The sequence below is a fragment of the Salmo trutta genome, chromosome 37, assembly GCF_901001165.1.
Source record: "Salmo trutta chromosome 37, fSalTru1.1, whole genome shotgun sequence".
NCBI lineage: Eukaryota > Metazoa > Chordata > Actinopteri > Salmoniformes > Salmonidae > Salmo > Salmo trutta.
In genome coordinates, this window is record NC_042993.1 from 17,620,795 (window position 1) to 17,633,749 (window position 12,955).

At 46.5% G+C, this 12,955-nt stretch overlaps 1 protein-coding gene across 4 annotated transcripts in view; it reads left to right on the forward strand.

Annotated features, from left to right (window-relative positions):
* The window catches only part of LOC115176370 (epithelial discoidin domain-containing receptor 1), an 81,373-nt gene that overhangs the window by 61,356 nt on the left and 7,062 nt on the right, over positions 1-12,955 (forward strand). For 2 of the 4 annotated variants that reach the window (XM_029736357.1, XM_029736355.1), the window contains exons 9-15: positions 6,955-7,204; positions 7,377-7,517; positions 8,550-8,603; positions 9,446-9,612; positions 9,827-10,037; positions 12,190-12,336; positions 12,728-12,881. In XM_029736357.1, the coding sequence (XP_029592217.1) occupies positions 6,955-7,204; positions 7,377-7,517; positions 8,550-8,603; positions 9,446-9,612; positions 9,827-10,037; positions 12,190-12,336; positions 12,728-12,881 (1,124 nt within the window). The remainder of the gene's footprint in view (positions 1-6,954; positions 7,205-7,376; positions 7,518-8,549; positions 8,604-9,445; positions 9,613-9,826; positions 10,038-12,189; positions 12,337-12,727; positions 12,882-12,955) is intronic. The other 2 variants (XM_029736356.1, XM_029736358.1) reach the window with 2 other exon arrangements.

The following is a 12,955-nucleotide window of genomic DNA, read 5'->3' on the forward strand; positions in this document are numbered from 1 at the left end:
ACTTGGAGGGGAGATTAGTGAGATTAGTAGAAGAACAGCATCTAGTAAAGATGAGGTCAAGCGTATTGCCTGCCTTGTGAGTGGGGGGGACGGTGAGAGGGTGAGGTCGAAAGAGGAGAGGAGTGGAAAAAGGAGGCAGAGAGAAATGAGTCAAAGGTAGACGTAGGGAGGTTAAAGTCACCCAGAATTGTGAGGGGTGAGCCATCCTCAGGAAAGGAACTTATCAAGGCGTCAAGCTCATTGATGAACTCTCCAAGGGAACCTGGAGGGCGATAAATGATAAGGATGTTAAGCTTGAATGGGCTAGTGACTGTGACAGCATGGAATTCAAAGGAGGAGATAGACAGATGGGTCAGGGGAGAAAGAGAGAATGTCCACTTGGGAGAGATGAGGATTCCAGTGCCCGCCCGTTCCCCAGACCTGAATCCAATTGAGCACATCTGGGACATCATGTCTCGCTCCATCCACCAACGCCACGTTGCACCACAGACTGTCCAGGAGTTGGCGGATGCTTTAGTCCAGGTCTGGGAGGAGATCCCTCAGGAGACCATCCGCCACCTCATCAGGAGCATGCCCAGGCGTTGTAGGGAGGTCATACAGGCACTTGGAGGCCACACACACTACTGAGCCTCATTTTGACTTGTTTTAAGGACATTACATCAAAGTTGGATCAGCCTGTAGTGTGGTTTTCCACTTTAATTTTGAGTGTGACTCCAAATCCAGACCTCCATGGGTTGATAAATTGGATTTCCATTGATTATTTTTGTGTGATTTTGTTGTCAGCACATTCAACTATGTAAAGAAAAAAGTATTTAATAAGATTATTTCATTCATTCAGATCTAGGATGTGTTATTTTAGTGTTCCCTTTATTTTTTTGAGCAATATATTTCTCTCTATTCCCTCTTTCTACCTCACCCCATCTACCTCACCCTCTATCTACCTCATCCTCTATCCTTTCCATTTCTCTCTATTCCCTCTTTCTCCTATATACCTCACCCCCTGTCTACCTCACCCTCTATCTACCTCATCCTCTATCCTTTCCATTTCTCTCTATTCCCTCTTTCCCCTATATACCTCACCCCCTGTCTACCTCACCCTCTATCTACCTCATCCTCTATCCTTTCCATTTCTCTCTATTCCCTCTTTCTCCTATATACCTCACCCCCTGTCTACCTCACCCTCTATCTACCTCATCCTCTATCCTTTCTATTTCTCTCTATTCCCTCTTTCTCCCTAGAACCTCTACCTCACCCTCTATCCTTTCTATTTCTATCTATTCCCCCTCTCTCCCTCTTTTCCTGCCCCCTCTCTCTTTCTATCCCTCTCTTCCTGCCCCCTCTCTTCCCCCTTTCACTTTCTCCCTCTCTTCCAGGTGACTTTCTCTCTCTCTTCTTGGCCTCACTCTCCCTCTAGTTTCTTTAGGTCTACAGTTTGTCCTCTCCCTTGCTCGTTAAAATCCCCCCCACCCCTCTCTCTCTCTCTCCTCACTAGGTAGCAGTGATAGTCTATAGACTCTCTCTCTCCTCACTAGGTAGCAGTGATAGTCTATAGACTCTCTCTCTCTCCTCACTAGGTAGCAGTGATAGTCTATAGACTCTCTCTCTCTCTCTCTCCTCACTAGGTAGCAGTGATAGTCTATAGACTCTCTCTCTCTCCTCACTAGGTAGCAGTGATAGTCTATAGACTCTCTCTCTCTCTCTCTCCTCACTAGGTAGCAGTGATAGTCTATAGACTCTCTCTCTCCTCACTAGGTAGCAGTGATAGTCTATAGACTCTCTCTCTCTCCTCACTAGGTAGCAGTGATAGTCTATAGACTCTCTCTCCTCACTAGGTAGCAGTGATAGTCTAGACCTCTCTCCTCTCCTCACTAGGTAGCAGTGATAGTCTAGTCTATAGACTCTCTCTCTCCTCACTAGGTAGCAGTGATAGTCTATAGACTCTCTCTCTCCTCACTAGGTAGCAGTGATAGTCTATAGACTCTCTCTCCTCACTAGGTAGCAGTGATAGTCTATAGACTCTCTCTCTCCTCCCACTAGGTAGCAGTGATAGTCTATAGACTCTCTCTCTCCTCACTAGGTAGCAGTGATAGTCTATAGACTCTCTCTCTCCTCACTAGGTAGCAGTGATAGTCTATAGACTCTCTCTCTCTCTCACTAGGTAGCAGTGATAGTCTATAGACCTCTCTCTCTCTCTCTCACTCTAGGTAGCAATGATAGTCTATAGACTCTCTCTCTCTGCTCACTAGGTAGCAGTGATAGTCTATAGACTCTCTCTCTCTCTCCTCACTAGGTAGCAGTGATAGTCTATAGACTCTCTCTCTCTCTCCTCACTAGGTAGCAGTGATAGTCTATAGACTCTCTCTCTCCTCACTAGGTAGCAGTGATAGTCTATAGACTCTCTCTCCTCACTAGGTAGCAGTGATAGTCTATAGACTCTCTCTCTCTCTCCTCACTAGGTAGCAGTGATAGTCTATAGACTCTCTCTCTCCTCACTAGGTAGCAGTGATAGTCTATAGACTCTCTCTCTCCTCACTAGGTAGCAGTGATAGTCTATAGACTCTCTCTCCTCACTAGGTAGCAGTGATAGTCTATAGACTCTCTCTCTCTCTCCTCACTAGGTAGCAGTGATAGTCTATAGACTCTCTCTCTCTCCTCACTAGGTAGCAGTGATAGTCTATAGACTCTCTCTCTCCTCACTAGGTAGCAGTGATAGTCTATAGACTCTCTCTCTCTCCTCACTAGGTAGCAGTGATAGTCTATAGACTCTCTCTCTCCTCACTAGGTAGCAGTGATAGTCTATAGACTCTCTCTCCTCACTAGGTAGCAGTGATAGTCTATAGACTCTCTCTCTCCTCACTAGGTAGCAGTGATAGTCTATAGACTCTCTCTCTCCTCACTAGGTAGCAGTGATAGTCTATAGACTCTCTCTCCTCACTAGGTAGCAGTGATAGTCTATAGACTCTCTCTCCTCACTAGGTAGCAGTGATAGTCTATAGACTCTCTCTCTCCTCACTAGGTAGCAGTGATAGTCTATAGACTCTCTCTCTCCTCACTAGGTAGCAGTGATAGTCTATAGACTCTCTCTCTCTCCTCACTAGGTAGCAGTGATAGTCTATAGACTCTCTCTCTCTCTCCTCACTAGGTAGCAGTGATAGTCTATAGACTCTCTCTCTCTCCTCACTAGGTAGCAGTGATAGTCTATAGACGCTCTCTCTCCTCACTAGGTAGCAGTGATAGTCTATAGACTCTCTCTCTCCTCACTAGGTAGCAGTGATAGTCTATAGACTCTCTCTCTCTCTCCTCACTAGGTAGCAGTGATAGTCTATAGACTCTCTCTCTCTCTCTCCTCACTAGGTAGCAGTGATAGTCTATAGACTCTCTCTCTCCTCACTAGGTAGCAGTGATAGTCTATAGACTCTCTCTCTCCTCACTAGGTAGCAGTGATAGTCTATAGACTCTCTCTCTCCTCACTAGGTAGCAGTGATAGTCTATAGACTCTCTCTCTCTCTCCTCACTAGGTAGCAGTGATAGTCTATAGACTCTCTCTCTCCTCACTAGGTAGCAGTGATAGTCTATAGACTCTCTCTCCTCACTAGGTAGCAGTGATAGTCTATAGACTCTCTCTCTCTCTCCTCACTAGGTAGCAGTGATAGTCTATAGACTCTCTCTCTCTCTCCTCACTAGGTAGCAGTGATAGTCTATAGACTCTCTCTCTCCTCACTAGGTAGCAGTGATAGTCTATAGACTCTCTCTCTCCTCCTCACTAGGTAGCAGTGATAGTCTATAGACTCTCTCTCTCTCCTCACTAGGTAGCAGTGATAGTCTATAGACTCTCTCCTCACTAGGTAGCAGTGATAGTCTATAGACTCTCTCTCCTCACTAGGTAGCAGTGATAGTCTATAGACTCTCTCTCTCCTCACTAGGTAGCAGTGATAGTCTATAGACTCTCTCTCTCTCCTCACTAGGTAGCAGTGATAGTCTATAGACTCTCTCTCTCCTCACTAGGTAGCAGTGATAGTCTATAGACTCTCTCTCTCTCCTCACTAGGTAGCAGTGATAGTCTATAGACTCTCTCTCTCTCCTCACTAGGTAGCAGTGATAGTCTATAGACTCTCTCCTCACTAGGTAGCAGTGATAGTCTATAGACTCTCTCTCCTCACTAGGTAGCAGTGATAGTCTATAGACTCTCTCTCTCCTCACTAGGTAGCAGTGATAGTCTATAGACTCTCTCTCTCCCTCACTAGGTAGCAGTGATAGTCTATAGACTCTCTCTCTCTCCTCACTAGGTAGCAGTGATAGTCTATAGACTCTCTCTCTCTCCTCACTAGGTAGCAGTGATAGTCTATAGACTCTCTCTCTCTCCTCACTAGGTAGCAGTGATAGTCTATAGACTCTCTCTCTCTCCTCACTAGGTAGCAGTGATAGTCTATAGACTCTCTCTCTCTCCTCACTAGGTAGCAGTGATAGTCTATAGACTCTCTCTCTCTCTCCTCACTAGGTAGCAGTGATAGTCTATAGACTCTCTCTCTCTCCTCACTAGGTAGCAGTGATAGTCTATAGACTCTCTCTCTCTCCTCACTAGGTAGCAGTGATAGTCTATAGACTCTCTCTCTCCTCACTAGGTAGCAGTGATAGTCTATAGACTCTCTCTCTCCTCACTAGGTAGCAGTGATAGTCTATAGACTCTCTCTCTCCTCACTAGGTAGCAGTGATAGTCTATAGACTCTCTCTCTCCTCACTAGGTAGCAGTGATAGTCTATAGACTCTCTCTCTCCTCACTAGGTAGCAGTGATAGTCTATAGACTCTCTCTCTCCTCACTAGGTAGCAGTGATAGTCCTATAGACTCTCTCTCTCCTCACTAGGTAGCAGTGATAGTCTATAGACTCTCTCTCTCCTCACTAGGTAGCAGTGATAGTCTATAGACTCTCTCTCTCCTCACTAGGTAGCAGTGATAGTCTATAGACTCTCTCTCTCCTCACTAGGTAGCAGTGATAGTCTATAGACTCTCTCTCTCCTCACTAGGTAGCAGTGATAGTCTATAGACTCTCTCTCTCTCCTCACTAGGTAGCAGTGATAGTCTATAGACTCTCTCTCTCCTCACTAGGTAGCAGTGATAGTCTATAGACTCTCTCTCTCTCCTCACTAGGTAGCAGTGATAGTCTATAGACTCTCTCTCTCTCCTCACTAGGTAGCAGTGATAGTCTATAGACTCTCTCTCTCCCTCCTCACTAGGTAGCGTGATAGTCTATAGACTCTCTCTCTCTCCTCCTCACTAGGTAGCAGTGATAGTCTATAGACTCTCTCTCCTCACTAGGTAGCAGTGATCGTCTATAGACTCTCTTCTCTACTCTCCTCACTAGGTAGCAGTGATAGTCTATAGACTCTCTCTCTCTCCTCACTAGGTAGCAGTGTAGTCCTATAGACTCTCTCTCTCTCTCCTCACTAGGTAGCAGTGATAGTCTATAGACTCTCTCTCCTCACTAGTAGCAGTGATAGCTATAGACACGCTCTCTCTCTCTCCTCACTAGGTAGCAGTGATAGTCTATAGACTCTCTCTCTCTCCTCACTAGGTAGCAGTGATAGTCTATAGACTCTCTCTCTCTCCTCACTAGGTAGCAGTGATAGTCTATAGACTCTCTCTCTCTCTCTCCTCACTAGGTAGCAGTGATAGTCTATGGACTATCTCTCTTTTCTACTGCCGTGTCCCTCTGGTGGGCTGTAAATGTATTTTCTCAAATCAATCACCCTCTCCTTTTCCCCCTCTCTTATTCTCACCTCTCCCCTCTTCTCTTTCCTTTCTCTTCTTGTTGTTCTCTCTTTTTCTTCTCTCTTCTCATACTTTCACTAATCACTTTCCATTTTCACTCATTTGCATTTATAGCCGGCTCACAACAATGTTGCCAAAACAATCAAGAGTCAACAGGATTTAAATCCTGTTTTTAATTTAATGTTTTAATTGAATGCCCCCCCTCCCCTCCAACTTAAAAAGATAGTTTGCACATTGACCATTTCTTTATTAAGAGTTTTGTTATTTCCACCTAGTACCTCAGTGTAATGTGATGTTCCTATTATAAGGAGGTAGTACATGGTCATAACAAGGCTAACGATGCATTATAACTGCAGGGTTTTAGTGTTACTATTTATTTTTATATCAAGATCAGGTGGACCTTCGCACTTCAGCAAACAAAGGAAAGGAGGGGTGCTCAACATCAATGACAAAAATCATGAGAATGGCTTACCAAGATTAACTTCCAAGAGGTCTAATTCGAGGTAAAGAAGTTGGAGCATAGTTAAACACGGACTATGTTATTGCACTCCACTACATGGAAGCCAACCATGGCTCACCTTCCTCCCTGCACTTTATAGCCATAGAACAGGTCCACGTACATAAATCATACATAAACTAAAAGAAAGAGGCATTCTGGCATTACTAGATTCTTTATACTGTCCTCCTTTCTATAATGCTGTTGTCTTGTTTTTTTGGGTCTCTGCGTCTCCGGATTCACAGACATCCAAATCACTTATGTATATTTTGACATGGCCTATTGACTAACGAGACACACTATTTATCTTATTATTAGTATTATTTTGTGCTATAATTTGCCATTTACCTTGAAACACATTATCATTATTTTACATTGTTGTGTCTCAATGGGCCACTAGGCTATACATTGGAGGTAAGTGCAATGGTCAGTTCAGTCTGAGGAAGACGTCAGCTTGACGTTGAAACGTCAGTCACCTGTTCGCATCCTGTTTTCATCCTGTTCACTGGATTAAAGTGAGCTAAAATAAACCAATCTCTGCCTTTTTTTGGTTGTGTGCTCCAACTCCTTTCTGCCTTGAATTAGTTTGGAAGTTTTTCTTGATAAGCCCTTCTCATTGTTAAATGTTCATTATCTTATTAACTCTTCCTCCCCTCCCTCTCCCTCTCCCCCTCCCCCTCCCCCATCCAGGTCCACAGTAATAACCGCCACACCCAGGGTGTGAGGGTCTTCAGTAAGGTAGAGTGTCAGTTTAAACCTGGCCTGTTACTCCCCTGGTCCTCGCCCCCCCTCTCCCTGGCTGTACCCCTGGAGGACCTGAAGGACCCCTCCTCACGCCCCATCTCCCTGCCCCTGGGGGGTCGCCCCGCCCAGATCTTACGCTGCCAGTTTGCCTTCGCAGACCGATGGATGCTCATCTCTGAGATCTCCTTCTACTCCGGTAAGTTCAGGGTATTGCTCTCTTTCACTGCCTTTCATTCTCACTCCTCTTCTCTCCTTTTCTCTCTGATTCTCAGTCTCTCTCCCATTCTACTCTGTGGGATTCATGGTTATCTCTGATTGTCTTAGGAAGGTGATCATCCTATTCTTGTTTATCCCCATCTCTCTCTCAGAGCCGTATGGGGAGGGTGTCGACCCCATGGACACGGGCTCTGCTCTTCCTGCTCCTCCGGTCTCCTCCGCTCCTCCTCCTCCTGCCTTCCCTTCCTCTGTCAGCCCCGCCCTCAACCACAACTTCACTAGCGTTCCCTCAGGTGAGTCACCTCTCCTTCACCACTTGTACCTCTCTCATCCCTGTTCGCCTCATCCCCCTCTCTTCCATTCATCCCCCTTTTGCCCCACGCTCCTCTCATCCCTCACCCTTTTCCCACCTTTCCCATTTTCACCTCTCTTCCATTCCTATTCCTCTCTCCTTTCCCCTCTCACCTCCTCTCCTCCCTCCTCTCCCCTCTTGCCCCTTGACCCACCAGCGTGATGAGTGTGGGCATGCAGTGTTCTAAGTCGTGTGTTTAAAGCATTTCCAGAAACATGCAATGACAAAAGGACAGGGTATAAGAAGTAACCACACCATCCAGTGCTGGATATCAAGGAGCCATGTGTGAGCCGCCTCCTCCTCTGTCCATCATGCTGTGTTAAAACCCCTGGCCTCAGTCCAACCTCACACACTGTCCATCATGCTGTGTTAAAACCACTGGCCTCAGTCCAACCTCCTCCTCTGTCCATCATGCTGTGTTAAAACCCCTGGCCTCAGTCCAACCTCACACACTGTCCATCATGCTGTGTTAAAACCACTGGCCTCAGTCCAACCTCCTCCTCTGTCCATCATGCTGTGTTAAAACCCCTGGCCTCAGTCCAACCTCACACACTGTCCATCATGCTGTGTTAAAACCCCTGGCCTCAGTCCAACCTCCTCCTCTGTCCATCATGCTGTGTTAAAACCCCTGGCCTCAGTCCAACCTCACACACTGTCCATCATGCTGTGTTAAAACCACTGGCCTCAGTCCAACCTCACACACTGCAGCTTTGTCTGGCAACATGGTCGTCTACACTGCAGCTTTGTCTGGCAACATGGTCGTCTACACTGCAGCTTTGTCTGGCAACATGGTCGTCTACACTGCAGCTTTGTCTGGCAACATGGTCGTCTACAGAATAATACACCTTTATTGTCCACGTGGAGTTGGACATCTCATATGCTACATATCATCACGCTCTCATGCTTTTCAGTAACCTGAGAGAAACTCTCTTCTCCTCTGTATGATCACTCCTTCCATCCCTCATTCCTCCAGAACTCCCCACCACCAACCCCATGATGGACAGCACGGGTAACAGCACACTGTCAGGTGAGAGGGGGGGAAAGAGGGAAAGGACATTTCCCCTGATAACTGGTCTGTTTAACACAGCTTAGAGCTGTCCTGAGACCATGAGGGGTTCAGAAGGAAATAAAATAGGGAGGGATAAAGGGCAGGAGGGAAGGATTATGGGAGGTGGAGTTCATGTTTTGACTCTGGGCCAAAGAGTGTAACACACTAACACAGCATGTTGCTTTGTGGTACCTCATCATATTCACATACAACAACACCACTACTTCCTTCCTGTGATCTCCCTAACTGCATGTTGAAAGAACCACTGTGGAACTAAGGAACATCAGACAATTACAGGCCTTTTTTTAATTTAAGAGGGCGGCAGTGTGTAGTGCTATGTCTGTCTTAACGCTGGAGAGAGAGAGAGACTTTACAACGCTGTTTTGCATCTTTGAGCTGAACTCATAAACTGTGTGCATTCTATTTCCTATATAATCAGAGCTGCTGCTCTCATGCAAGGTCATCTGGAACAGAAAACACGACTAAAACATTCTGTCCCCAAGACCAGCCCTGAGGCTTTCACAGACCTCCCCGGCATGAGCACACATACTGTACACACACACACACACACACACAACATGAACACACACACCAGACAGTCAGTGAGCTTGATGAAAGTATTTGGGTGTGACAGACTCTGACTATGTAGACCGTGCTAATACACAGACTGCAAAGCACATTAACACTTAGACATTTACTGATGAAATACTCACTCTCTCACGTATCACATATACTGTCGCAAACACACACACTCACATACACTCACACACACACTCACATACACTCACACATACACTTCATTACGTTTATGTTCTTCTCAGGGGCCGACTTCGATGCCATGACCCCGAGGGCGGGCCTTCCTGTCGCCAAGGACGACAGCAGTAACACAGCCATCCTGATTGGCTGCCTGGTGGGCATCATCCTGCTGCTATTGACTGTGATCGCTGTCATTCTGTGGAGGCAATACTGGAAGAAGATACTGGGCAAGGTGAAGGAGGAAAGGCTTTCAGCAGGACTTTCAAAATGGCTACCACTATCTGTCACACGTATCTTTACATTCTTACTTAATGTGCATGTTGGCCTTTCAGGCTCAAATTAGTCTGTCCAGTAGCATGTGTGTGTGTGTGTGTGTGTTGTGTATGCATGCGGTGGCCTGCGTGTGTGTGTGTGTGTTTTGCTAACCCTCTCTTTGTTCTCTCTAGGCCCAGGGCAGTCTGTCCAGTGATGAGTTGCGTGTCCATCTGTCCGTCCCATTGGACAACGTGGTGATCAACAACACACACAGCTACTCCAGCCGCTACCAGCGTATACACACATTCCCTGACCACAGGGAGCGCTGCGACGGAGAGGGAGAGTACCAGGAGCCCAGCGCACTGCTCCGACCACGAGACCACACTGGACCAGACAGCACCGGTAAGACATGGCCGCAGTTAGACCACAAACACACTGAGACAGTGTCAGTTTGACTGAGAGATCGAGATACATAGTTAGAGAGACAGACACAGGCAGGCAGGCAGGCAGGCAGGCAGGCAGGCAGGCAGGCAGACAGATGATTTGACTAGAAAAAGAGAAGGAGATGTGGTACAGTACAGTAAACACACAACAGGATACAACAGATCAAACACTAAAACTAATCATGACACCATTAGATCCTGATGATAGACACAGACAGGCAAATAGGGGACACCCACACACACACACACACACACACACACACACCCAGACACCCACACACACACACACCCAGACACACACACCCACACATACACACCCAGACACACACACACATACCCAGACACACACACACCCACACATACACACCCAGACACACACAAGCATACCCAGACACACACACACACACACACACACACACACACACACACACACACCCAGACACACACACAGGGCATAAGAGACCTATTGTTGACTGAATGGGAAGGAAAGAGGAAGAGAGAGAGAGAGCATTCCTAGTTGCTCCGCACTGCAGGCGGCTGCTATGCTGTCTTTACTATCCACTGTGTCAGATTTGAACAGTGTCACATTATACAGAAGAATAACAATATCACAGAAACGTTATCATGCTGAATAACAGAAATATTATCCTCCCACATGTACATTATACCCTGTGGTTGTTATGTTTGTTCATTGTCTGAGTTGTGTTAACCTTGCCTGGTCTTTGCTCTGCTGACCCGTTCTGTTGTCCCCAACTTAATGCATCCTCCCCTTGTATTGTCACTGGTATGCTGTGTTTCGCTAACTTGTGTTATGTTTTTGTTGTGTTGTGTTTTTGTTGTGCTGTGTTGTGCTGTGTTATGTTATGTTGTGCTGTACTGTGTTATGTTATGTTGTGTTGTACTGTGTTATGTTGTGCTGGGTGATGTTTTGTTGTGTTGTGCTGTACTGTGTTATGTTGTGTTGCGCTGTACTGTGTTGTGTTGTGCTGGGTGATGTTGTGTTGTGCTGTACTGTGTTATGTTGTGTTGTGCTGGGTGGTGTTGTGTTATGTTATGTTGTGCTGTACTGTGTTATGTTGTGCTGTACTGTGTTATGTTGTGCTGTACTGTGTTGTGTTGTACTGTGTTGTGTTGTGCTGGGTGGTGTTGTGTTATGTTATGTTGTGCTGTACTGTGTTGTGTCGCACTGTGTTGTGTTGTGCTGGGTTGTGTTGTGTTATGTTGTGCTGTACTGTGTTATGTTGTGCTGTACTGTGTTGTGTTGTTCTGGGTGGTGTTGTGTTATGTTGTGCTGTACTGTGTTATGTTGTGCTGTACTGTGTTGTGTTGTGCTGTACTGTGTTGTGTTGTTCTGGGTGGTGTTGTGTTATGTTGTGCTGTACTGTGTTGTGTTGTGCTGTGTGGTGTTGTGTTATGTTGTGCTGTACTGTGTTATGTTGTGCTGTACTGTGTTATGTTGTGCTGTACTGTGTTGTGTTGTTCTGGGTGGTGTTGTGTTATGTTATGCTGTACTGTGTTGTGTTGTACTGTACTGTGTTGTGTTGTTCTGGGTGGTGTTGTGTTATGTTATGTTGTGCTGTACTGTGTTGTGTTGTACTGTGTTGTGCTGGGTTGTGTTATGTTGTGCTGTACTGTGTTGTGTTGTGCTGGGTGGTGTTGTGTTATGTTATGTTGTGCTGTACTGTGTTGTGTTGTACTGTGTTGTGCTGGGTTGTGTTATGTTATGTTGTGCTGTACTGTGTTGTGTTGTACTGTGTTGTGCTGGGTTGTGTTGTGTTATGTTGTGCTGTACTGTGTTATGTTGTGCTGTACTGTGTTATGTTGTGCTGTACTGTGTTGTGTTGTTCTGTACTGTGTTATGTTGTGCTGTACTGTGTTGTGTTGTTCTGGGTGGTGTTGTGTTATGTTATGTTGTGCTGTACTGTGTTATGTTGTGCTGTACTGTGTTGGGTTGTGCTGGGTGGTGTTGTGGTATGTTATGCTGTACTGTGTTGTGTTGTGCTGTGTTTGCCTTGTGTGTTTTGCCTTGATGTGTATATCGCATGTTGTTTGCCTTATTTTGTGTTTTGCGTGTTGTGTGCCTCGTTGTGTGCGTCCATGTCCCCCCCCAGCCTTGCTGTTAAACAACCCAGCCTATGACCTCCTCCTGTCAGATCAGAGGCAGCATGGTTCAGGCTCCTCGTGGCCCCTAACCGTCCCATTGGCCAGGGCCAGCTCCTCCCACCCTCAGGAGAAGAGCCTCAATAATGGGGCCCAGGGTAAGAGCCTCTGACTGGGGGGAAGTACCAGGATTCACCCCCTCCCTGGAGCTCCATGGAGCTGGAATCATACTGTCTAGAATAACAGAGTAACATCAGGGCTCTGAGCATGTGTTTGATTATGAACCGTTTGTCCGTCACTCACTGCATCAATTCACTCCATTTTGTGTAGTGCTTTTAACATAATAAAGTCATTTGTCTCAAAATTCTCATGACAAAGGCCTGAGCATGCCTCTCTCTCAACTCTTCCATCCCTCTCTCCACTCCTCCATCCCTCTCTCCACTCCTCCATCCCTCTCTCAAATCCTCCATCCCTCTCCACTCCTCCATCCCTCTCTCCACTCCTCTATCCCTCCTTTCACAACCTCTTCCCTCCTCTCCCTCCCTCCAGCCTGTGGTATGGACTTGGAGAAGGGCTTGCCCCCCACCCAGGAGGAGCCTCCCCCGTACCCTGATGCTCCTCCCTACCCGGCCCTGTCTCCCCCCTTCCCCGCCAGCGTGCCCCACTATGCAGAGGCAGACATCGTTAGCCTGCAGGGCGTCAGGTAGGAGGTTCAGTCACCATTAAAAACCCACCTTTTTAACTTGGACTTGAATCAGTGATCTTTCTTTGTTTTTA